This window comes from Phyllostomus hastatus, unplaced genomic scaffold (assembly GCF_019186645.2).
Source record: "Phyllostomus hastatus isolate PE091 unplaced genomic scaffold, TTU_PhHast_1.1 phas_contig_196, whole genome shotgun sequence".
Taxonomy (NCBI): Eukaryota; Metazoa; Chordata; class Mammalia; order Chiroptera; family Phyllostomidae; genus Phyllostomus; species Phyllostomus hastatus.
The window spans coordinates 24,533,649-24,551,569 of record NW_025333709.1 but is presented as its reverse complement, the minus strand read 5'-3'; the positions used below and the strand labels follow the sequence as shown (position 1 = coordinate 24,551,569).

Here is a 17,921-nt window from a genome sequence, read left to right as displayed (position 1 = left end):
TGTGGCTGGTGACAGCTTTTCCATCCTCATTGCAAGTTCTGTGGCACAGCACTGATTTAGAAGAACACAGAACCTGGAGCTAGACAAGTTGGAATCCTGGTACTAGCTGATATTTGCCATGTGAAATAGGCAATTTAGCCTGCCTCTCTGAGTTTACTTCCCCACAGAGAAATTGGGACTAATGATAATATCACTTACCATGTAAGGCAGTTAAGATCAAATAAGATAATGCATGTGACACTTCTCTGAAAACTAGAGCGTGGTTTACCAGGTAGCTGCAGCTTCACAAGTCTCCCAGTTTGAACTTAATCTCATTGTGGACTGATTGTAAATCCATGAATGATACATACCAAGAGTTTCATTTGAATGGCACCATTAAAATCACAGTATGCTTGCTCTCTACCACAGCTCCTAGGCCAAGCCCTTGGCAATGTGGATGCTACATTTCTTCCTTGTAAAAAGCTTCAGCCTACAGCTCTGTATCTATTTTGTATAACATCTCAAAGTTATTCTTAACAATGTAAATACATTGCTTTATTTCCAATCCTAAATGAAAAAGACTGTCTTTAAAAAGAAAGCAAAGAGGCTTTGTCTGCCAAAGCAGTAAATGGGGGTTAAATCCCATAACTAAAAAGAAATCTATCTGAGTTGACAGTGCAGGAATTAAGTCAAAGATGTTGCCATTTGCAGCAAGAACATGAGGTTTTCACTGACAATTACAGCAGGTTCTCTCTGCTTCAAAAGCTGATTAAGCGGAAGTACTTGCTCATTCATTTTCAATTTTTACGAGTCACTTCCGGTTTTTCGTGCAAAACCACTTGAGTAATTTAGACTATTTTAGAGCTGCTGCATTTCCAGAGCGGTCTCCATCTTATTTCTCATTTGACCACCTGATGGATAAGCATGTCTTGTATGTCTTTAAAAAAGGGGGGTGTGGGGTAGGGAGTCAGGTTCTGGCTCCACTCGGTGCAGATTCCACACTCACCCTCCCTCTGCCTCCCTTAGGTCTCCACCAGCCGTGGATGCCTTTGACATTATGACTGCAGAAGATTCCACCGCAGCCATGAGCAGCGACTCGGCCCCTGCGTCCTCGGCCAAGGTGCCGGAGGGCGTGGCCGGCGCCCCCAACGAGGCTGCGCTGCTGGCGCTGCTGGCGCGCACGGGCTACACCATGGTGCAGGAGAACGGGCAGCGCAAGTACGGCGGCCCGCCACCGGGCTGGGAGGGCCCGCACCCGCAGCGCGGCTGCGAGGTCTTCGTGGGCAAGATCCCGCGCGACGTGTACGAGGATGAGCTGGTGCCCGTGTTCGAGACCGTGGGCCGCATCTACGAGCTGCGCCTCATGATGGACTTCGACGGCAAGAACCGGGGCTATGCCTTCGTCATGTACTGCCACAAGAATGAGGCCAAGCGCGCTGTGCGCGAGCTCAACAACTACGAGATCCGCCCGGGCCGTCTGCTCGGCGTGTGCTGCAGTGTCGACAACTGCCGCCTTTTCATCGGAGGCATTCCCAAGATGAAAAAGCGTGAGGAGATCCTGGAGGAGATCGCCAAGGTCACCGAGGGCGTGCTCGATGTGATCGTCTACGCTAGTGCAGCCGACAAGATGAAAAACCGCGGCTTCGCTTTCGTGGAGTACGAGAGCCACCGGGCCGCGGCCATGGCGCGCCGCAAGCTCATGCCCGGCCGCATCCAGCTGTGGGGCCACCAGATCGCTGTGGATTGGGCCGAACCTGAGATCGACGTGGACGAGGACGTGATGGAGACCGTGAAGATCCTTTATGTGCGGAACCTCATGATGGAGACCACAGAGGACACCATCAAGAAAATCTTTGGCCAGTTCAACCCAGGCTGCGTGGAGCGCGTCAAAAAGATCCGCGACTACGCTTTCGTGCACTTCGCCAGCCGGGAGGACGCCGTGCACGCCATGAAGAAACTCAACGGCACAGACCTGGAGGGCTCATGCCTCGAGGTGACGCTGGCCAAGCCGGTGGACAAGGAGCAGTATTCCCGCTACCAGAAGGCGGCCAAGGGCGGCGCGGTGGCTGAAGGGGCTGCTGTGCAGTCACCTGGCTACGTGTACTCGTGCGACCCCTACACATTGGCCTACTATAGCTACCCCTACAACGCGCTCATCGGCCCCAACAGGGACTACTTCGTGAAAGGTTAGTGGGGGCAGTTCTCCTGGGCAGGCCCCGGAGAGCCACGTCTGCTAGGAGGGCTACGTCAGGGGCATTGTGGCTGTAACTGAGTTGGTGGACCCGACCCCCTCTACCCACCTTTATCTGGGTGCCAGTTCTGGATTCTGTTCTTTGCTGGCACTTAAGGCATTCACTTCTATAGCATTGAGAGAAATGCGGGTCCTTCCTACATATGGAGTGAGCAGTAGAATCATGGGGGCATGCAAGTTCTTGCATACTGCCTTCCCAAGATCTACCCAACTAGGACCTGAAACCTGCTTGTGAAATTGTATCTTTAGAATGTTGGGGAGTAGAGGGCACAATGTTATTGGTTTGCTTTTTTGTTTGTTTTTAAGTCATTGGCTAGGGTACAATAAAACTGAGTATTACAGTGGGAAACAAAATACCAAGATTCTGGGTTCTGCTCACCGACTGACCAGCTCTTTTGAGTTTGTGAGTTCACTCAGCCTTCTCACCCTCCCTAGGGCTGTTTTCTCACACACAAAATGAGGAAGGTAAACCAGCAGTTCCCTTCCAGTTCTAACTTTTTTACAATCTATGACGTTTTTATTGAAGTTGCAGTTGCAATCTTGGGAACTCACCCTGCAAGGTGATGTCTTGCATCAGAGAGCAGACATACTTAGGGTGCAAACTGAGGCCGGAATAAAATGTTTGAAGTGTCTCTTCCAGCTCACCGAAGAGCCGAGGTTTAGCCCCCTGCAGCCGTAGACTCCAGGCAAACCCCTAAATGCCAAGAACCTTGAGTTAGGGTCTGTCTCCTGTACTGTCACTGTTGGTTGCTCATCATTTGTTTTGTGTTGTTATTATAAGCAGGCAGCATAAGAGGCCGGGGTCGAGGTGCAGCTGGCAACAGAGCCCCGGGGCCCAGGGGTTCTTACCTCGGGGGATATTCTGCCGGCCGTGGTATATACAGCCGATATCATGAAGGGAAAGGAAAGCAGCAAGAAAAAGGATATGAACTTGTACCGAATTTGGAAATCTCTACTGTCAATCCAGTTGCCATTAAACCTGGTACAGGTCAGTATAAACCAGAGCAAGAATGCACCCATTCAGCCTAAACCCCAACCCTCTCTTTAAAGTGACCCCAAGCATACCTTCAGCTCTTGCACACGGGTTGTCTTCTCATAGGCAGCCAGAGATTAGGCAAAGAATGTGGCCTCCTGGCTGTTCTTAATCTGGAACTTAAAAGGATGGTCTAGTTTTGACCATGTTCAAGTCAAAGTTCCCAATAGTGTGTGTTTCAAATGTGTGTCACCAGTTGTGAGGCTTTTTTCCCAGCCTGTGACTGAGTAGGCCACGTCGGGGGTGGGAAATGGAATATGAGGCTCTTCTATGTCTTCTATCAGCTAAAAACTGTCTTTTCCTTTCTCAAGCCACTTTCTGCTCCAGCCATCAAAAGCCAGAGGGTGCAGCTTACTGACATCCTGAGAGTGTAGAAAATTCCTTCTGGAGCAAATAGCACCACTTGTCCCTTGTCCTGAACTTAACACACCTGAAACACCTAGGAACGAGGGAACCAAGGCAGTGGTGAAAGTGTTTGCAGCTACTTATTGCCTGCATTCCAATTCCCAGCACTCATTCCCTCCTCTTTCTGGATCAGTAGCTTGGGGTTTGGGGGTACTGAAGTGATTCAAACTGGGACCTGGAACTTTGCTTTCACCTCCAGGCCTCACAAACCAGTTGGCCAGTGTTGTTAGTGCCCACTGATGAGACAGGTCATCCTTCTGACCCGAACCTGCAGGGAACTTAACTCCACTGTGTGAGCATAGCACAAACTCCCTGTTAGCGCACACCACGAAAAATCCAGTTGTGGGTAATCACAGCAGTCCTCCTCCAGGCATCTTCCTGGTTTCAGAGGCAGACTGAAGAGCTCTTCGAGAGAATCCTCACTTTGAAGTTCATGAGTTTCATCTGGTTGAGGAGTATATGCTCCTTCTAGCTAACCGTCAAGGAATCTGCGCATCCGGGGCATGGGTTTGCATAGGCCACGTAGGGCTTAAAAGCATTTTCCCAGCAGAGCTTCCTTTTGAAGTAATTCAGTGATAATGATGTGGGGTTTTTTATTTTGGGGAGAAGGTTGTTTTGGGGGGGGTTGGTTTTGGGGGGTTTTTTTTTGTGGGTTTTTTTTTGCTTGTGAAAAAAATTCTGCAAGTAAGTGACCCAGACTGGATTTCCTCATAAATGCCCCTGATGTTAGGAGCACTGTAAAACTGATCCCGTATCTCTAATTCCATAAAACAGAGCCTGAAAGCAGGAGTTGTCACTTAACACTTGTTGGAAGAGGGTATCCTGTTGGCAAGTTGCAGCAGCTTAAGACTGAACTAGGGGAGAGAACTCTTAAACCATGCTCAAGTGCATAGTCATGTCCCGGGGCCCGAGGTAGAAATTCCTGGGGGGCTGACAACCAGCACAATCCAGAGTTACTTAGCACAACCCCCATGTAGCTAAAACTCATATAACCCTCTCTAGGCCCCTTCCCCTTTGCCTCTATTTCTGTTTGATCCAGAAAATTAGAACTTTCTATTTTAGGAGAACCACCAGCACAGTGGTGAAGTGTCTGGGTGCGAGGCCATGCGGTTGGAAAGGCAGGTTAAAAATTTGGTTCAAGTTTTTAGGCAGATTTTATTGAACGGCCACACCATTGTTTATCCGACAGTCAAATCTGTCTCTTTACTCTATATGAAGTCAGCTGTTATTAGCACAAATATACCTCCAGTTGGAGAAAACCCAGAAATGAAAGGATACTTTGTGTATGCACTTCATATTCTTGCTTTTCCTCTCAACACACACTAAACATACACCCCCACACACAGACTCCCCCAAACCAGGGCTAGTATTTTTTTCTTTTCACCTTTCTTTATCCTACACTGACATTCAGTAACTCCTCTCTGTTTGAATCTCTGGTTGAAATGAATCCTTCAGACCCCATCCACAGGAACTCCTCTTGGAATTAGCAGGTCCATCAACAAACCAGTCCCTACTGCTTTGCTGTTATGAGTGGACACTGGAAAACTAGGGAATCTCTCCCTTTGTATTGCGTAGTTTTTCTTGAGTTGGTAATGTTGAAGTCTGAAACACAGGGTGGGGAAGGTGTACGCAGACCTCTGAGTTCTCAGAGTGAAACCTCCAACAGCACCTGCTGCTCAGAACTGGGGAAAGCGAAAAGGCAGCAGGTCTGGTGACGAGACAGTGAGAGAGAAGGGAGGCGGGCTCTCCCAGGGCTGGGCCTCAAGCCTCTGCTCTCACTTCTCATTCTGAGCCCGTTTTCGCAGTTAGAAGGCGCTCTCTGGCTCTGGAGGACATCAGGAGTAATGTTCAAAAGATTTTCCTGTAGAAGCCGTGGGAAATGGTGTAGAAACCTCACTCTAGACTTTACTTCCTCTGTGATGATCTGTTGGGAGCCTCCATCCATGCCCTCGTGGTTCCTCGTGAAAGACAAGCAGGGGGAGTTCCTGCCACCTCCCCTCTCTTCCTTACCTGCACTGGGAAAGCACAAGTTAGCAGGGAATAAATAGCCCATGCCTCCCAAACTGGGTTTTTTTAAATATTGAGAAAGTGATGGACCCGTTTTTCCCCCTCACTTGTCTTGCAGTGGCCATCCCTGCTATTGGGGCCCAGTACTCCATGTTTCAGGCAGCTCCTGCTCCTAAAATGATCGAAGACGGCAAAATCCACGCAATGGAGCACATGATCAGCCCCATCGCGGTGCAGCCAGACCCAGCCAGCGCTGCCGCCGCCGCCGCCGCCGCTGCAGCTGCCGCCGTCATTCCTGCGGTGTCCACGCCGCCGCCTTTCCAGGTAGAGTTCCTCCCGCGGTCGCTGCCGTCTGTGCGTGAGGCCTCCGTTCTTGCGGGTTGGTTTACTATTAGCAGGGGAATTCGTTGTGTGCCCAGCTTTCTGTTGGAACTGTGGAATCAGGTTCCAAAAATTTTTAATATGCCTCATGACAGGACAAAAAAATTTAAATCATAATCGTACTACCCTAATATTATCACTGTATTATTTTTCACCGTACTAAAGATGGGAAGCGACATGCAAAAATGGCATGTGTGATTTCTCAGTGTCATAATGTTGTACTTCCTTTTTTTATGACCCTGGATAATGTTTAACTCATGTTCTTATTGTGAAGGTGCTGACAGCCGAAGTCCAGGCAGAGAGTTCTCGTTTTACCATTCCAAACCGCAGTTCCGTGAAGATTTGTGTTTAAAAATCTACCTTTTTCATGCATTCTCTCTCTCTCTCTGCATATAGACATGCATATATGTATACACATATAAGCATGTATTACATGTACATGGAGCAAGAAATAGCTTAAGAGATATGTGCAATTTTATAAAATCTGCCCTTAATCATCTCCGACCCTATCCAGCTGTGCCCAAATCTCTCCCAGGCCAGTCTTGCCATTCCAGCCTCCTCCTCCCTTTTTCTCACGGTGTTCTCTTACCTGTGGTTTGATGTGTGGGTCACCGGCCAGCAGTGATCACGGAACTCTGCGGGTGGCTCATCGAAATGCGAGAAAAACATACACAGTGATAACCAGGTCCTGTGGGGGAATAGGAACAGCAGGGCCACTCCTCACGTGGGGAGCACGCCACTTGGCCACCCTCCCCGGTGAGGAGAGCGCACTGTTCCCCCTCTGGAGAGGCTTTTTATTGGTTTCGTTTGCATAAGAATTCAGGTAAAAGCTCATTACTCATTGCTAGGAAGTAAGGATCAAACAATAGATAACAAGGAAGTCTGAGGGCCTATTTTGAGTCAAGGTCAAAGAGGATAAGACTTCAAGGAACAAACTAACTTCCTCCTTGGACCCTTATCATTCAACTGAGAGCATTCTAAACAAAGCAGGTTTCACAGGATTTTACATATTCTTTTTTGGGCCTGATCACCTGGGGAACCCACCCTTTCCAGCACAGGGCTGCACCACCCTCCATCATTGTTTCAGGCTTAGGTGGAGCAAGGGAACTAAGGCAACTAAGAGATAAGGAGATTTTCTCCCAGATGATGAGGACTCAGGCTTTGTCAAAGCCGAGGAGTGAGGGTCCATCACCCCCTTTTGCCGTAGCCCCCAAAGTCCTTCTTTTAGGGGCCTCCCATGTGATTGTGCCTGTCTTAGGTCGTTCCCCCCTTGGGGAATCTTACCTGTCATTGGCTAACCGACCAAGCTTTGGGGTTCAGTTATCAATGAAACAGCTGAAGCAGCGCTCCTGCCAGGGAGATAAGCTTTTGTCTCCTTGCTGGCTTACGGTCCAAGGCCACTCCCTCAGCCTTAGCCTAGGTGGAGGGTACAGCTTCTGATACCAGGCAGGGCGGTTTCCAACAGTGGTTTCCTCATCCTCATCTTCAGTGAAGTCTTGCCCATCCATTTAGCTTTGGAAATCATCTCTCCTGCACTTCTCATTACCTACTTTATTACCTGGCACATGACTGCCAGTATGTTCCATCTCCCTGATTAAAATGAAGCTCCTCCAGCCCTGATCGGTATGGCTCAGTTGGTTGGTCAGTATTCCGCAAAGTGAAAGGTCTCTGGTTCGATTCCCAGTCAGGGTACATACCTGGGTTGTAGGTTCAGTCCCCAGTCAGGGCACACGCGCGAGAGGCAGCCAGTCGGTTTCTCTCCCACATCAATGTTTCCCTCTCTCCCTCCCTCCCTTCCCCTCTCCCTAAAAATAAAATATAAATAAATAATTTTAAAAGGTAAATAAAATAAAATGAAGCTCTTCCAGACCAAGAGCTACACCTTATATCTCTTTGTATCTTAAGTGTGTAGCTATTCTTAGTGAGGCAGTGAATCTCGGGCCTGGGTCCCTGATCTAACTGGATAAGAATTATCCATGGAACAGAAATTCTTAGACTCAGAAGATCACAGTTCACAGAACTGAGCTGGGGTTCTAGAATCCATATTTGCTACAGGCTCCTCGGTGATGCCGACGCAAAGCCAGCCTTGTGAACCGCCGCAGTGGGATGCTGTCTACTTGGGTTTGCCCACTTGAGCACCAGACTTGACTGCATTGTTCAGAAAGGGTAACGTTTTTCCATCTGCCAATAAATCATCAAGTAGTCTTTAACTCGGGACTTCTACAGCCAGAGAAGGAGTAGGCTGTAATGTGGAATGGCAGCTGAGTGCCATTACTCCTTGTGGGCTGTGAATATCTACAGCAACTTGCAGTTCCTTGGTGAAATTCTGGTTATAATTTCTAATTCCTCTTTACTGAGGAATTTGTGAACCTTCGTCTTTGGCATGGAGCACCAGTTCTGGTCAGACCCAAATTCTAGGCCTCGAAATCATGTCAGAACAGCAGCCTGCTTCTGTGTTTTGTCCATCTGTGCTGGCTGTTGCCATCAGGGTCTTTATATGAAGTTGTTGCTTAAGAATTTGCTCAATGTACAACCATCAGTTGATTCCTTTGGAGAATTTTCCCTCCTTCGATATATTCTGCAGAATGTCTGGGGCTACTTATGTTTTAACCTGGGAATGGTTTCTGTGAGTGGGTTTGGCCTTGGTACTGTCCCTCACATCTGCGTTCTCTGAGCTCTGAGGTCTTTGCCTCTGAGGTCTTTGACCTGGGTTCCCTGCCGAGCTCGGTCCTCTACCCCCTCGGTATTCCCTGCCAAACTGCAGCAGAGGAGGACGTATTTTAAGCCCTACCACTTGGTGAATGGAATACATTTCTAAGTGGAAACAAGTGCCCACCTTCCTATGGGACACCTTCAGTCACCCTTTGTGTTCCAGGTGCCCAGGGATGTTCCTGTGTAGCCATTTCATATCCAAAATTTCATGTGGCCTTAATAAGTAATGCAGAAACTGTTTGCTGGTGTGGGCAGCATTTCCTTGAGGGGAGAGAACACCGAGGTCCCTGCTCCCCGGCCCATCCCACACACTGGAACCCGGGGGCTGGGCTGGACTATCGCATACAGAACGGGTCCTCTCCGGTGTCACCTTCCCTGCAGTGACATCCCCTAGTGCATTTGCCATTAAATGTATGTCCACACATTTAGAAAAGATCGCTGTTATCTTGCTGGGAGCAGTCTTCCCGGTTCCAAAGTTCCTCTCCCTGGTTGTAAAATGAGATATTCATCATTACAGGTTGTAGAGGGCAAGATAATGTACGCTTTTAAAAGTGCAGGCTCCAGAGTCACAGCGCCCCTGCTTAAAAGCTGTTTCACCTTGTGCAGATCACTTAGCACCTCTGAACCTCTCCATGTGATCATGGTGCCAGCTTCACGAGCGGTTGCATTGACTCAATAATGTCACACAATGAGGCTGGTAGAACAGAGTCTAGCAGACCATAATCTTCCAGTTTTTATTATTAGTGTAATTATTATTTTGGTTAGCGTTGAAAAAAAATGACTCTTAGGTTATAAAGTTCCTTTGAACATAGTTTTGTGACTCTGATCTGCAGGTTCTGTGGAGGAATGATAACTTAATTCCTTTATCAAAATCCAGGAGGAGATCATTTTTAAAGTCTAATTCTCCATTTCATAGACCCTGCACTGTTTATGTGATGCTGCATTAAGACAGAGAGGCCACAGCAGCATTTGCAGCAGATATGTTGTTCAGTGTACGTCTTCACCAAAAACCCCCTTCTCTGTTGCGGACGCTTCAGGAAATGCTGAACCACACACAGTGCTCCCTCTCTGCTCCTGTGTGCTCTGGGAACACAGTGTGTTGTTACGCTTGCAAGGAGAGAGGAGGAAGCAGCAGGCGCTTTTGCAGTCGGTGTGGTGTCGACCATGAGGCAGCGTCAGTGAGCTTGTTCTTCTTCCCCTTCCTCCTCCCGTGAAAACTCCTCATCCTTTAAAGCCCGGCTGACGTGCCCCCACCTCTGAGATGCCACCTCCAGCTTCCCAGGTTTCTTGGTTCCTTCTGACCGAGTCTGGCAACAATTGGTGTGTACAGTGGTGGTATATCCTAGGTGGGAGATGGTTGAAACCATTACATTTGTGGAAAACTGTGAGTGGCCACACTTTTTTTAGGAACAGCTTGAGAAGCCGCCCCTTTGGAGATCTGTAAACTTTGTTCCGTACAGTTGCCAGGGTGTCTCCTCTTCGTCTTTGAAGGGCCACGTTCCTTCAGTGACGTGTGAGTTGAGGCAGCTGGCATGTCTGTGAGGGCCCTGTGTTAGGGAAATGTCTGATTGCAGTGAGACCCACTGAGTAAAGGATAGATTCTTGACTGCCTTCCCTGGCTCCCTCCAGGGCACGTGCTGATTAGGTGAAGGTGGTGAAGATCCAGCTTCCCTTTAGCATCCAGTTGTCTAACTCTCACCTGTTGAAATTGCATGAGCCTTGAGGACGCAACTGCACCTTACCATAATGGCTCTCTTCGCATGCCCTTTACACGAGTAATTGTTCGTTGCTTGCCCTCCTACCTCCCTGCCCAGCCCTGCGAGTGGAGGCCTTTGTTTGTACTTGTGGGAGTTGAAGGAACCAGCGAATGCACTTGCTGAATGAACGGAGGGCCAAAGGTACAGTGATCACTAGGCATCGTTTTTCTCTCTCCTCCTCAGGGCCGCCCAATAACTCCTGTCTACACCGTGGCTCCCAACGTGCAAAGAATCCCCGCCGCCGGGATCTACGGGGCCAGTTACGTCCCGTTCGCTGCTCCGGCCACAGCCACGATCGCCACACTACAGAAGAACGCGGCCGCGGCCGCCGCCGTCTACGGAGGGTACGCAGGCTACATACCTCAGGCCTTCCCCGCTGCTGCTATCCAGGTCCCCATCCACGACGTGTACCAGACGTACTGACGGCGGGGGCGCGCGCGGGCCGCCCGGGAGACGACCGCTGAAGGAACACTTACTATTTATGAAGAAAGAACATGGGGGCTCGGCACACACACGCAACCTGCAAGTGAAGAATGTAATGCAGCATCATCCTGCAATATTTTGTACACATGAAGTTTTCACTAGTTTTTTTTTAAGACTGTTTTCCAGGTAGCAGGCCTGTGTTCATACATTTCCAAGAGACTCGCGTGGGTTCGTGCCTTAATGACCATCTCTTAAAACCTTTGTATGCTGTAGTACGTTTGTATAGAGGTTTTTGTTTTTGTATTTTTTAAGGATATATTTTCAGTATGAAGGTTATTTTCTTAACTTCTGCACTCCAGAGATTTCTATTTTGTAGTACCTTCAATAATATATCAACTATATATTAAAAAGCACACTTGAGCAGCTAGGGAAGCATTTTGAAAAGTATAGTCAATATTTAAAGATACAAACAATAGTGCTTTAAAATACTACAGAAAATGTTATTTTAAAAATTATACTGGAAAGTGCAATTTTAAAATGAGTAAAACCTCTATTTTTGCTGGCATTAAGGGTAGACGGTGTTACCATGTGTTATCCGTGATGGTTCTATTTTTTTTTTTTATTTAAGAAATTAAACACTCAGTCTCTCCTTAAGCCAACATTGAAAAGACTTGTCACACTTCTGAGTCCACACACTGGAAAGCTCTCACCTGCCACCATCACTTTGGGCCCCTGCTCATTCTCCGTTTGACTTTACTCTTAAACTTGATGTTCCCTCCACACTCCCCCCCTCACCCCTTCCTTCTGTCCCCAGCCCTGCCCCCCTGTGTGGCAAATCTAGAGCAAATGAATTTCTCGGGTAGAGAAAACATTGATGGCTTTTGTACTTCTTCCTGGGATTTTGTTGCTTGTTTTTTTTTTTTTTTTTATTTGGGTTGGGGACATTATTTTCAATAGAACTGATGGGTAAGCCCAAGACTTCAATAGTTTTCCTAAGACATTTTTGCATTGCTATTTAATTGTCCAATATAAAACTTCAGTTCCACTTCTACTGCTTTATTTTATTTGTTTTTGAAGTATAAGTTTGTAGAGACGATGAATGTTATTGCGGCAAGGCCCCCCAGAGACTTTTGTTGCAGAAAGTTAATGCTTCTAGTTGCCTTATCACGTTTCTTGCAAAATGTGGTGTTGGAAATGCTGTTTAGGGAACAGGGCTTCCCTGTGTTGCTTTGCAAGTGACAGGAGAACTGAATGTGGCGGGGGCAGGCACACTGTGGGGGGTGAAGAGGAGGAGGAGAGAGCGCTGCAGGAGTTAAGAGTTTGTATGCAGGAGTTAAGAGTTTGTAAATATCTCCTAATGCTTTTAGGTTTTTTTATGTTGCAGAAGTTCATGATATATAGTTTAATGCAAAGTGAAACCATTTTATTTTGATGTTATTACAAGTTTTGTTTTATTAGGAAGTAAATATGTTGTTGCAGTGTTTTGTGCCTGTTTAAAGGCTTTTGCTTAGCAGAGTGAATGTAAAATACAGTAAAATATTAAGACTGTCATCTACTTTATGAAATACATCAACTTGGAACTTTTTTAAAGGCTCGAGCAAGGAAGTGAGGTATGCAATAGATAGCAGGAAACGCAGTTGTGTTTTTATGTCATATTATCGATCCATAAAATCTTTCCACTCACTGCATTTTTGCTGACGGCTGAATTCTTATTTGTGGATTAATAATAGGATCGTGCCTCTGGCACATAGTTTAGTTTTGTTTTTTAAATTCTAAATGAAGAGATTCCCAAATGCCCCCCCCCACCCCCGCAAACTGAGGGTGGGATGAAATTTTTATATATAAGCAATATTTATTTATTGTGTAAAATTATTGAGTGCCTGCAAAGACCTTGAAACATTCCTAACATTGCTTTCCATCATTCTTAAATGACATCAAGTGATGGCGCAATGTTCCTGAGGATGTCCCCAGCAAGCTGCATCAAATCTGTTGGAATGAATAATCCAACAAGATGCAATTTGGACCAGATCCTCATCCCTTGACTTTGTGTGAAAGAAGTGGCCTCTTTCCAGTGTAGGACTGTCACAGTGTCACTGGGTGAGACTCTGACCCAGTGGTCTTACTGTATTTTACATGTGCCTGTAAATTATTCGGGGGGGAGGGGGGGTGGGGTAGGGGTAAATTTTTTCTTTTTACCCCCTCAAATAACTATTTTTTTTCTTTTTACCCCCCCCCCCGTATTTGGGGTGGGGGGAGCAAAAAGAAAAAACATCCTAATGTGGCAAATACCAAACTACCTTAAAAACAAATGTGTGACTATTTGCTATCGGCAAGCCTTTTTAAAAAATTTTTTTTTATTTTAATTGTTCAAGTACAGTTTTCTGCCTTTTACTCCCATCGCAGCCCTCTGCCCCCCCCAGCCCTCCCTACCTCTCTCCCGTTTCCACCGCCCCCCCCCCCATATTTGTCCATGTGTCCTTTATACCTGTTCCTGCAAACCCTTCCCCTTTTCCCCAGAAATTCCCTCCCCTCTCCCCTCTGGTCACTGTCAGCCTGTTCTCTACTTCAGTGTCTTTGGTTATATTTTGCTTGCTTGTTTGTTGTGTTGATTAGGTTCCTGTTAAAGGTGAGATCATATGGTATTTGTCTTTCGCAGCCTGGCTTATTTTGTTTAGCATAATGCTTTCCAGTTCCATGGCGAACCTTTTCATTGTTTCTGTCTCAAACCCATTTCACATACACTACTGAGGGAAGTTGATAACTTGAAATGTGAACTTTTTTTTTTTAGGGTTAAGAACAAACTATATAAATGTTTTAAAAAACTTTAGGAGTTCAGTTTTCAAACATGCTAGCAGTTTAGTTGTCTTTAGTTGCTTTGTATTTGAAAGGCTTTTAAATTTATTTAGGTCTTGCTCCATTTACAACACGTTCTTAGGTTGTATGTAGTAAATAAAGCTCTCTTTACAGCAGTTTCAAGACCTTATTTTAAATTGTGTTTTCTTTATACTGTTTTTTTTTTCTCGCAAAATTAGAAAAACTGTTAACAGCAGAGAAGAAATGAACCAATGCAGTATTTTCAGCTGGAGACACCAGCAAGTTGCTGTCATGGGTTTGGGTTTGCAATTACTACCGAAGGTGGGGTACATAGTAAACAATTGTGAAGTATTCCTTGAAACTTGAGCTCAGGTGGTGGAAAGTCCAACACTCAAATACCACTCAGCATCTGGATTGGAATAGGATGTGGCAAAGCTTGTCACGGCTGTCACTACTTCAGGGTGTTTATGATCCAGCAGCTTTCCACTGCCCTCTAAAAGGAGGCCGTCGATGTGACACGGAGTTGTTTGCTTTCATGAAGTGCTGGGGTGGCCTGCATGGCGGCCACCGCGTGGGAAGCCAGAGCCTTGTTTCTCCTTTTCACAGGGCACAGCAGAGTTAGCAGAACGCTTCCTTCCCTTTTCTGTGAAGTTCAACACCAACTTCAGACAGTGTCCGTCAGCAGCCCCAACCAGTGATTCAAAGGAGAGCGATGGGTTGTTGATAGGATTACTTCTAAAAATTGCCCCGTGTGGTTTTGCCATTAAGATTAAGAATTTTACCTTTGGAGTCTTGAGCTGCCTGAGTTATGTGTGGCCTCCCCACTAACAGTCCTTACAATTCCTCTTAAAAACATAAAGGCCTTTTTAGAGTCAGAAGAAGCTAGGAAACTTGCCCAGATGATAGATCACTGGGCAGTGTTTTCAAGGACAACAAGATCTGCTGATTCCTTCTTGTCCTAGGAGAGGAGTACAGATGCCCTTCAAGGTGCAGAATCATGGAGTTTGATTGATCTCATTAGAAAAAGAACTAACAATCATAGAAAATGTATATGCACTCGGCCATGTGCCAGGCTTCGTCCTAGGTGCAGCCGTGGCTACCGCAGGAACAACAGCAATGAAAACAGCAGTGAAATCTTGCCCACATAGAGCTCACAGTCTGGGGGGAGAGCTCAGACCGAAGGAGCAGGCACACAGCAGGTCAGGTGGGGATAAACGCTACGGTGACGTGGTTCATTGTGCTCTTTGGCTCAGGCGGGTCTCACAGGAACTCGAGGATGTAGGCTGGGTGGTGATGTGACTGGCTGAGGTCACACAGCTAGTGACAGCCTGGACTGGGGTCTGTGCTCAGACTCAATTCTCAGGTTTTTTCTAACAACACACCCACCCTGGAAATGGACAAAACTGGTCACGTCGATGACCTACTTCAGAGCCTTCAAAAACGAAAAGCTTTTCTACAAGAGTAGGGTCTTTTTGGCGAAAAAGTGTGTTTTCATATGCAACCTCCTTTCCTAGGGGATGGGAACTAAGGTAGGATGGCTGAACATGCGTACTCTCAGCACGGAGGGCAGCACAGCTGAGAGTGAGGCCGCCGAACACGTACCCTCTGGGGGGTGTGAGGAGGTCCATCCACAAGGCTGTCGGGGGGTAGGGAGTGGAGGCGGCTCAAGGACCAGTGGTGGGAAGGTAACTGTACCCTCTGATTCTTCACTAAAATAGGTGCCCCACTTTTCTATTCCAAAAACAGCTGTTCTGACAACATACATAAGCACTTATTGAGTTGAAAGTCAGAAACATTAGAAAACTAGGTTTTGATTTTTCTTTTTTAGTGAAAAATAATCCGATGGATAGTCCAACATGCTGTGCTGGGTATATTTTGTTAGTTATAACTGACCTCACAGGCTTACCAGGCCCTGCTTTAAGGCATTGGGGTATTTGACTTTTTTAAAGAAATGTATAATACTTCAAGTATTATGTGATATTATCTTTTTTATATCTTGTGGGTGCTCAGCCTTTATATCAGAATTTTTTTAACACAAAATGTGGCATGGCTATTTTGATGAAATGACATTTTGACACCATGATCCTAAAATATATATATACATCTTTAGTTTTTAAAAAAGGTTACTGGGTAAGATGATACAGATATCCCCACTTGATCCTTGTCCTACCACATCCTTGACACATTCTGCATCTCTGACCACCCAAGGTCAAGGGCAGGATTAGGTTTAAATACAGAATGAGACTCAGGAGATACCCACAAAGTGTTTTGCTAATTCCAAATACTAAGCTATCAGACTGGACCTGTACAGCCTTTTCTTTGTCCTCTTTCCCCGCATTGGTTTAACCTGTTTCCTAACTCCTTGCACAAATAAACCTGGGAAAAAACGTGCCCGAACACTCACCTCTGTGAGCAGATACCGTGGCCTAGTGGGACAAGGTAGGATTTGCAGTCAGGGCGCCAGGGAGGTAAAACCCCAGCTTTGCTGCTTCCCAGCCATGTGACCCTGGAAAAGACTTTTGCTCGCCTGAGCACCAATTCCTTAATTGGTAGAGATCATAATCCTGACCTCAGAAGGTTATTGTGGAAGTCAGATGAGTTAATGGATCTTTTAAAAGCCTGGTATGTTGCAGGTCCTCAAAACATACTTCCTTTCCCTTCTTTATAGACTGTAGTGTGACTGCGTTCTGCTACAGTAACTCCATGAAGCCTTTTAGTTTTATGCCTTTTTATTTCTTTTGTTTCCATTTATTCAATAAACATTACTGAATGCCAGCTGGGTGCAGGCACAGGGCTTGAGGCACTGGAGAAACAGTGATCAACAAAATCGACCTTGCTGCCCTCCCAAAACTCCCAGGCATGCTAAGACAACGCTGCAAGTGCCATGCAACGCTAGGGGACACCCACACAGGCTTGCCCAAGAGTTAAAAAAGATTTGGGGGAGAAGTGGCATCTGTGCCAGGATCTAGAGGATGAGTGGGAGTTAGGGCAGATAAGCAGGAAAGAGAGTGAACAAAAGGTGCCAGGTCCAGAAGAAAGCACGTGGTATATTCAAACCCTTGAGAAAAAGTGTGCCTTCCTTGGAGGAGAAAGAGAGGGCGTGGAGTGGAGAAACTCAACCTTTGTTCCGTTCAATATTAAACCTGGTTCGTGGGCTTGGGTTAACTGTGGAACAAAGAGAATTGGTCCCCATAACAGGGAAGTGGGAAGAACCCTAAATCATTTCCCCTTAGGACTTGGAGTTTCTTTCAGAAAGTGGCAGAGCTCAGCGTTTATCTCAACTGCAGGAGCTGAGGGATTGTCTAGCAATCAACAGCACATGCATCTGAGTGCTCCCCCTAGCGGGTGACTCCCTCTCTTCCCTTTTCCTGGCCCCAGGTGATGCCCACCCACCCTGATCTTCTGAGGGACAGTTGGTAGGGGCAGCCAAGGCTCTTCCGGTTCCCACACCTTCCTTCCCTGGATTTCCAGGTTCCAGCTTCGGGTAGCAGCTACCTGTGTTGGGCAGGGTGTTCCCACTCTCCCCCCTGGTACCCCTACAGGAATGCAGGCACCTTGGCAAAGGTGATGGAGACCTACAGTCCTTCCCCCACCTCCCCCCGCCCCATGACAATGAGGGCGGGGAGAGTCCCAAGCAAAACCCTCAGAGGCGCACCAGCTCCCTCAGTGGGATTATATTTCCTCGCAACTCCATCCCACACAATTACACCCACAATCGAAAGCAACACCAAACCCTACATTTGCAAGAAATATGACCTTTCCTGAGCTAATTTTTAGCTACCCTTCTTTCTTGGCTTGCTCTACTTTGTTTTTCAAAAGTCTTCGTTAATGATTAACCAGCCACGAGGTTTAAACAGTCCTTAGTCATTCTGAAGCAGGCAAGACAAGTTGCCGGAGCTCAACTGTTTCTGAGGTGACCTTGCTGGGGCCGCTGGATCAAGACATTGTGAGCTCTTGGTATTATGATAACACTGGGCCAGGCAAATTGGGTTTTGCTGGGATTTTCCCTCTCCTTTTCCAGAACCTTTATCCCAAACAGTGGTGGTCCCTCAGCTTCTTTGACCATCCATTTCTTTTCAGTCCATAACAAGACAGTGGTTTTGAAAGTCCTATCAATAAACAAGCAGGATTTCTGAGCTGTGGCAGCTCCCTCGCTAAG

The 17,921-nt window shown here is 46.8% G+C and overlaps 1 protein-coding gene across 9 annotated transcripts in view; it reads left to right on the top strand.

Moving 5' to 3' along the window:
* Window positions 1–12,636, top strand: part of RBM47 (RNA binding motif protein 47) — a 141,393-nt gene extending 128,757 nt beyond the window's left edge. For 8 of the 9 annotated variants that reach the window (XM_045834279.1, XM_045834277.1, XM_045834280.1 and 5 more), the window contains 4 exons: window positions 1,006–2,165; window positions 3,012–3,218; window positions 5,794–5,999; window positions 10,709–12,636. In XM_045834279.1, the coding sequence (XP_045690235.1) occupies window positions 1,006–2,165; window positions 3,012–3,218; window positions 5,794–5,999; window positions 10,709–10,948 (1,813 nt within the window). In that variant the 3' untranslated portion in view covers window positions 10,949–12,636. The remainder of the gene's footprint in view (window positions 1–1,005; window positions 2,166–3,011; window positions 3,219–5,793; window positions 6,000–10,708) is intronic. The other variant, XM_045834282.1, reaches the window with a different exon arrangement.
* Window positions 12,637–17,921: the final 5,285 nt, after the last annotated feature.